The sequence below is a fragment of the Poromitra crassiceps genome, assembly GCF_964638095.1.
Source record: "Poromitra crassiceps genome assembly, chromosome: 4".
In the NCBI taxonomy this organism is placed as follows: Eukaryota; Metazoa; Chordata; class Actinopteri; order Beryciformes; family Melamphaidae; genus Poromitra; species Poromitra crassiceps.
The window spans coordinates 61,792,296-61,800,004 of record NC_139626.1 but is presented as its reverse complement, the minus strand read 5'-3'; the positions used below and the strand labels follow the sequence as shown (position 1 = coordinate 61,800,004).

Below are 7,709 nucleotides of genomic sequence, written 5' to 3'. Positions count from 1 at the left end.
TGTGTGTATTGGTATGTGTGGAGTTGTGCTTGTGCTGTGTGTGTGTGTTGGTATGTGTGGAGTTGTGTTTGTGCTGTGTGTGTGTGTTGGTATGTGTGGAGCTGTGCTTGTGCTGTGTGTGTGTGTTGGTATGTGTGGAGCTGTGCTTGTGCTGTGTGTGTGTTGGTATGTGTGGAGCTGTGTTTGTGCTGTGTGTGTGTGTTGGTATGTGTGGAGTTGTGCTTGTGCTGTGTGTGTGTTGGTATGTGTGGAGCTGTGCTTGTGCTGTGTGTGTGTGTTGGTATGTGTGGAGCTGTGTTTGTGCTGTGTGTGTGTGTTGGTATGTGTGGAGTTGTGCTTGTGCTGTGTGTGTGTTGGTATGTGTGGAGTTGTGCTTGTGCTGTGTGTGTTGGTATGTGTGGAGTTGTGTGTGTGTGTTGGTATGTGTGGAGCTGTGCTTGTGCTGTGTGTGTGTATTGGTATGTGTGGAGTTGTGCTTGTGCTGTGTGTGTTGGTATGTGTGGAGTTGTGTGTGTGTGTTGGTATGTGTGGAGCTGTGCTTGTGCTGTGTGTGTGTGTTGGTATGTGTGGAGCTGTGTTTGTGCTGTGTGTGTGTGTGTGTGTGTGTGTGTGTGTGTTGGTTTGTGTGGAGTTGTGTTTGTGCTGTGTGTGTTGGTATGTGTGGAGTTGTGTTTGTGCTGTGTGTGTGTTGGTATGTGTGGAGTTGTGTGTGTGTGTTGGTATGTGTGGAGTTGTGTTTGTGCTGTGTGTGTTGGTATGTGTGGAGTTGTGTTTGTGCTGTGTGTGTGTTGGTATGTGTGGAGTTGTGCTTGTGCTGTGTGTGTGTTGGTATGTGTGGAGTTGTGTTTGTGCTGTGTGTGTGTTGGTATGTGTGGAGTTGTGTGTGTGTGTGTGTGTGTGTTGGTATGTGTGGAGCTGTGTTTGTGCTGTGTGTGTGTTGGTATGTGTGGAGTTGTGTTTGTGCTGTGTGTGTGTGTTGGTATGTGTGGAGTTGTGTTTGTGCTGTGTGTGTGTTGGTATGTGTGGAGTTGTGTTTGTGCTGTGTGTGTGTGTGTGTGTGTTGGTATGTGTGGAGCTGTGTTTGTGCTGTGTGTGTGTGTGTGTTGGTATGTGTGGAGTTGTGTTTGTGCTGTGTGTGTATTGGTATGTGTGGAGTTGTGTTTGTGCTGTGTGTGTGTGTGTTGGTATGTGTGGAGTTGTGTTTGTGCTGTGTGTGTGTTGGTATGTGTGGAGTTGTGTTTATGCTGTGTGTGTGTTGGTATGTGTGGAGTTGTGTTTGTGCTGTGTGTGTGTTGGTATGTGTGTTGGTATGTGTGGAGTTGTGTTTGTGCTGTGTGTGTGTTGGTATGTGTGGAGTTGTGTTTGTGCTGTGTGTGTGTTGGTATGTGTGGAGTTGTGTGTGTGTGTTGGTATGTGTGGAGTTGTGTTTGTGCTGTGTGTGTGTTGGTATGTGTGGAGTTGTGTGTGTGTGTGTGTGTGTGTGTGTGTGTGTTGGTTTGTGTGGAGTTGTGTTTGTGCTGTGTGTGTTGGTATGTGTGGAGTTGTGTTTGTGCTGTGTGTGTGTTGGTATGTGTGGAGTTGTGTGTGTGTGTTGGTATGTGTGGAGTTGTGTTTGTGCTGTGTGTGTTGGTATGTGTGGAGTTGTGTTTGTGCTGTGTGTGTGTTGGTATGTGTGGAGTTGTGCTTGTGCTGTGTGTGTGTTGGTATGTGTGGAGTTGTGTTTGTGCTGTGTGTGTGTTGGTATGTGTGGAGTTGTGTGTGTGTGTGTGTGTGTGTGTTGGTATGTGTGGAGCTGTGTTTGTGCTGTGTGTGTGTTGGTATGTGTGGAGTTGTGTTTGTGCTGTGTGTGTGTGTTGGTATGTGTGGAGTTGTGTTTGTGCTGTGTGTGTGTTGGTATGTGTGGAGTTGTGTTTGTGCTGTGTGTGTGTGTGTGTGTTGGTATGTGTGGAGCTGTGTTTGTGCTGTGTGTGTGTGTGTGTTGGTATGTGTGGAGTTGTGTTTGTGCTGTGTGTGTGTTGGTATGTGTGGAGTTGTGTTTGTGCTGTGTGTGTGTGTTGGTATGTGTGGAGTTGTGTTTGTGCTGTGTGTGTGTTGGTATGTGTGGAGTTGTGTTTATGCTGTGTGTGTGTGTTGGTATGTGTGGAGTTGTGTTTGTGCTGTGTGTGTGTGTTGGTATGTGTGGAGTTGTGTGTGTGTGTTGGTATGTGTGGAGTTGTGTTTGTGCTGTGTGTGTATTGGTATGTGTGGAGTTGTGTTTGTGCTGTGTGTGTGTGTTGGTATGTGTGGAGTTGTGTTTGTGCTGTGTGTGTGTTGGTATGTGTGGAGTTGTGTTTGTGCTGTGTGTGTGTTGGTATGTGTGGAGTTGTGTGTGTGTGTTGGTATGTGTGGAGTTGTGTTTGTGCTGTGTGTGTGTTGGTATGTGTGGAGTTGTGTTTGTGCTGTGTGTGTGTTGGTATGTGTGGAGTTGTGTGTGTGTGTTGGTATGTGTGGAGTTGTGTTTATGCTGTGTGTGTGTTGGTATGTGTGGAGTTGTGTTTGTGCTGTGTGTGTGTTGGTATGTGTGGAGTTGTGTGTGTGTGTTGGTATGTGTGGAGTTGTGTTTGTGCTGTGTGTGTGTTGGTATGTGTGGAGTTGTGTTTGTGCTGTGTGTGTGTGTTGGTATGTGTGGAGTTGTGTGTGTGTGTGTTGGTATGTGTGGAGTTGTGTTTGTGCTGTGTGTGTGTGTGTGTGTGTGTTGGTATGTGTGGAGTTGTGTTTGTGCTGTGTGTGTGTTGGTATGTGTGGAGTTGTGTTTGTGCTGTGTGTGTTGGTATGTGTGGAGTTGTGTTTGTGCTGTGTGTGTGTTGGTATGTGTGGAGTTGTGCTTGTGCTGTGTGTGTGTGTGTGTGTGTGTTGGTATGTGTGGAGTTGTGTGTGTGTGTTGGTATGTGTGGAGTTGTGCTTGTGTGTTGGTATGTGTGGAGTTGTGTTTGTGCTGTGTGTGTGTTGGTATGTGTGGAGTTGTGTTTGTGCTGTGTGTGTGTTGGTATGTGTGGAGTTGTGCTTGTGCTGTGTGTGTGTGTTGGTATGTGTGGAGTTGTGCTTGTGCTGTGTGTGTGTGTGTGTGTGTGTGTTGGTATGTGTGGAGTTGTGCTTGTGCTGTGTGTGTGTGTTGGTATGTGTGGAGTTGTGTTTGTGCTGTGTGTGTGTGTTGGTATGTGTGGAGTTGTGCTTGTGCTGTGTGTATTGGTATGTGTGGAGTTGTGCTTGTGCTGTGTGTGTGTGTTGGTATGTGTGGAGTTGTGTTTGTGCTGTGTGTGTGTGTGTTGGTATGTGTGGAGCTGTGCTTGTGCTGTGTGTGTGTGTTGGTATGTGTGGAGCTGTGCTTGTGCTGTGTGTGTGTTGGTATGTGTGGAGCTGTGTTTGTGCTGTGTGTGTGTGTTGGTATGTGTGGAGTTGTGCTTGTGCTGTGTGTGTGTTGGTATGTGTGGAGCTGTGCTTGTGCTGTGTGTGTGTGTTGGTATGTGTGGAGCTGTGTTTGTGCTGTGTGTGTGTGTTGGTATGTGTGGAGTTGTGCTTGTGCTGTGTGTGTGTTGGTATGTGTGGAGTTGTGCTTGTGCTGTGTGTGTTGGTATGTGTGGAGTTGTGTGTGTGTGTTGGTATGTGTGGAGCTGTGCTTGTGCTGTGTGTGTGTATTGGTATGTGTGGAGTTGTGCTTGTGCTGTGTGTGTTGGTATGTGTGGAGTTGTGTGTGTGTGTTGGTATGTGTGGAGCTGTGCTTGTGCTGTGTGTGTGTGTTGGTATGTGTGGAGCTGTGTTTGTGCTGTGTGTGTGTGTTGGTATGTGTGGAGTTGTGCTTGTGCTGTGTGTGTGTGTTGGTATGTGTGGAGCTGTGCTTGTGCTGTGTGTGTGTGTGTGTGTTGGTATGTGTGGAGTTGTGTTTGTGCTGTGTGTGTGTGTTGGTATGTGTGGAGCTGTGCTTGTGCTGTGTGTGTGTGTTGGTATGTGTGGAGTTGTGCTTGTGCTGTGTGTGTGTGTGTGTTGGTATGTGTGGAGCTGTGTTTGTGCTGTGTGTGTGTGTTGGTATGTGTGGAGCTGTGCTTGTGCTGTGTGTGTGTGTGTGTTGGTATGTGTGGAGCTGTGTTTGTGCTGTGTGTGTGTGTGTTGGTATGTGTGGAGCTGTGCTTGTGCTGTGTGTGTGTGTGTGTGGAGTTGTGCTTGTGCTGTGTGTGTGTATTGGTATGTGTGGAGTTGTGCTTGTGCTGTGTGTGTGTGTTGGTATGTGTGGAGTTGTGCTTGTGCTGTGTGTGTATTGGTTTGTGTGGAGTTGTGCTTGTGCTGTGTGTGTGTTGGTATGTGTGGAGCTGTGTTTGTGCTGTGTGTGTGTGTGTTGGTATGTGTGGAGCTGTGCTTGTGCTGTGTGTGTGTGTGTTGGTATGTGTGGAGTTGTGCTGTGTGTGTGTGTGTGTGTGTGTGTTGGTTTGTGTTGAGTTGTGCTTGTGCTGTGTGTGTGTGTTGGTATGTGTGGAGTTGTGTTTGTGCTGTGTGTGTGTGTTGGTATGTGTGGAGTTGTGTTTGTGCTGTGTGTGTGTTGGTATGTGTGGAGTTGTGTTTGTGCTGTGTGTGTGTGTGTGTGTGTGTGTGTGTGTGTGTGTTGGTTGGTATGTGTGGCAGTAGCCTCGAGATTAAAGACGATCACCTGTTCAAATCCCTGGGTAATGAATCAATGAGCAACACTCTCCCACCCTCCACACAAGAACTGTCCATGTGCTGTTGAGCAAGGCACTTAAAAACACCCAATCTGCTACAGTGGAGCGTTCAGTGGCCACCAGTAGATGAAAATAAAGTTGTGTGTGTGTGTGTGTGTGTGTGTGTGTGTGTGTGTGTGTGTGTGTGTGTGTGTGTGTGTGTGTGTGTGTGTGCTCTGTCAGGAGCTGACGCTGGAGCAGAAGACTCCTCTGAGGGTGCTGCACCGGCGGGCGCTGGCCGTCCGGCCGCGCGTCGTCCACACCATGAACACCCGCTTCCTGGACCAGCACCACTTCTACCTGGGCCTCAAGACCCAGGCTGGGACGTATCCTCACAGCTCACACACACAGAGACACACACACACACACACACCAACCAACACACCAACACCAACCAGGGATTCCGCTAGGCATTTTTCCAGACGGCCAATGCCGCCGGTAACGTTCCAGAATTCCGGCCATATAGAATATTTGCCGGCCACTATTAAAAAAAGATGTTATAAAATAATTGTTTCCAAAATAAACGTTTTGAATCAATTTATTTCTCTATAGTCTATTTTTTATAGCCTCTATAGTCGATCATATTTATTCCAGTGTTGTCATTAAGAGGCCGATTTTGCAGCAAGAATATTGAATTGTTCGGCACGTCGTTCTCGGTAAGAACGCTTTCGTTATTGAAACAGACAACATGCATGCATGCTCCTCCTGTAGCCTATCTATCTGCATTTGCAGACACTCATGAACCCATTATCTTCTGGACATTGCCTTGATGAAAAAACAACGTAGCTAAAAGTAATAAGTGTGACAGTGTCAGTGCAGACAGCGCACAACGTGAATCTCCAGCAATAGGCTACGCACCTTAATCTCTCCCACCCCACACCTGCTCTCCTGCACTGGTTCTCGGCTCCCATGTGGCTTTATTTGTGGTAAGCATTTTGATTCATCTCCTCATCATACGAGCGTCGGCCATTGATTGATTGATTGATTGATTGACCCAACGTAGTTTAAAAGGCTTTTTACCTCCGCTAAATTGACAGCCTATGTTGGGTCTCTTTCACTTCTGACGGCAGCAGGCACGCTTCTGTTTCTTCTTGAGGAAGAATAGCAGGTGCTTGACGCTTTCCTGCCGTCTTGCTGGCCTCGGCTGAAGTACTTGTCGTTGCACGATCTAGATTAAAAAAAGGACTTCCCTAGCAAGGGATGTCTGTTATGACGTTTGGGTTTCCTCCTGTGTGTTTCCTCACAGCGGGTCCAGCGCTGGCCGGCGGGACTGATGCTGCGTGTGCGGCTTTTGAACGGCGCGCTACAGTAGGCCTAAAGAAAGCGTCTGCTATATTTTTCTTTTTCACGAAACACTCAACCTAACAGGGGGCGGAAAGAATATGATGTAGGCTAAGTCTCTATTTAAGTCGTAGCTCATTGGCAACATCACTTAGGTTATAGGTCACACAATATTAGGCTATTTTATAGAAGGAATTTATTTATCTGGCATATTTTCAGCCGGCCACTTGAGCCGGTGACCTTTTAATTTGCCGGCCCACGGCAATAAATACCGGCTGGCTAACGGAATACCTGACACAGAGCACGCACACACACACACACACACACACACACACACACACACACACACACACACACACACACACACACACACACACACAGAGCACACACACACACACACACACACAGACACACACACACACAGACACACACACACACACAGACACAGACAGACACACACACAGAGACACACACACGCACACACGCACACACACACACACACACAGACAGACAGACACAGACACAGACAGACACACACACACAGAGACACACACACGCACACACACACACACACACAGACAGACAGACACACACACACACACAAGTATCATCATACTATTATGGGATGCGATGCGAACAGTTGTATTATGGGATGTACGTTTCCCAGGCAACGACACACGTTGACACATTTTGGAACAGCGCTGCACGCTGGCACGATGCTGCTAAAAGCAAAATGCTTATTGTTTTGAATGATTTGGCGTCTTCTGTTACTGTCAACACCAGTATTGTTGTATTGTAATAATATGCCATAAAGGTTATTTTGGGGAGAGCAGGAAAAAAATGTAGTGAATATGTATATATATATATATATAGCAAAACTGCACACACACAAGCCCCTTCTAAACATGCAGTGAAATCTGGATTATGACCAGCTGCTAGCCGGTCGCCCTGCATGTTTAGAAACAATTACCCGCATGGTGCCGATTTTGCAGGTTTTCCCACTTACAAAGCATGTAGAGGTCTGTAATCTTTATCATAGGTACACTTCAACTGTGAGACACGGAATCTAAAACAAAAATCCAGAAAATCACATTGTATGATTTTTAAGTAATTCATTTGAATTTAATTGCATGAAATAAGTATTTGATACATCAGAAAAACAGAACTTAATATTTGGTAAAGAAACCTTTGTTTGCAATTACAGAGATCAGACGTTTCCTGTAGTTCTTGACCAGGTTTGCACACACTGCAGCAGGGATTTTGGCCCACTCCTCCATACAGATCTTCTCCAGATCCTTCAGGTTTCGGGGCTGTCGCTGGGCAACACGGACTTTCAGCTCCCTCCAAAGATCTTCTATTGGGTTCAGGTCTGGAGACTGGCTAGGCCACTCCAGGACCTTGAGACGCTTCTTACGGAGCCACTCCTTAGTTGCCCTGGCTGTGTGTTTCGGGTCGTTGTCATGCTGGAAGACCCAGCCACGACCCATCTTCAATGCTCTTATTGAGGGAAGGAGGTTGTTGGCCAAGATCTGGCGATACATGGCCCCATCCATCCTCCCCTCAATACGGTGCATTCATCCTGTCCCCTTTGCAGAAAAGCATCCCTAAAGAAGGATGTTTCCACCTCCATGCTTCACGGTTGGGATGGTGTTCTCGGGGTTGTACTCATCCTTCTTCTTCCTCCAAACACGGCGAGTGGAG

At 47.1% G+C, this 7,709-nt stretch overlaps 1 protein-coding gene across 1 annotated transcript in view; it reads left to right on the top strand.

Moving 5' to 3' along the window:
* Positions 1-7,709, top strand: part of LOC310774689 (tRNA pseudouridine synthase Pus10-like) — a 31,021-nt gene that overhangs the window by 16,837 nt on the left and 6,475 nt on the right. Inside the window, exon 2 of the mRNA XM_083634803.1 lies at positions 4,911-5,053. Within this exon, the coding sequence (XP_083490929.1) occupies positions 4,911-5,053 (143 nt within the window). The remainder of the gene's footprint in view (positions 1-4,910; positions 5,054-7,709) is intronic.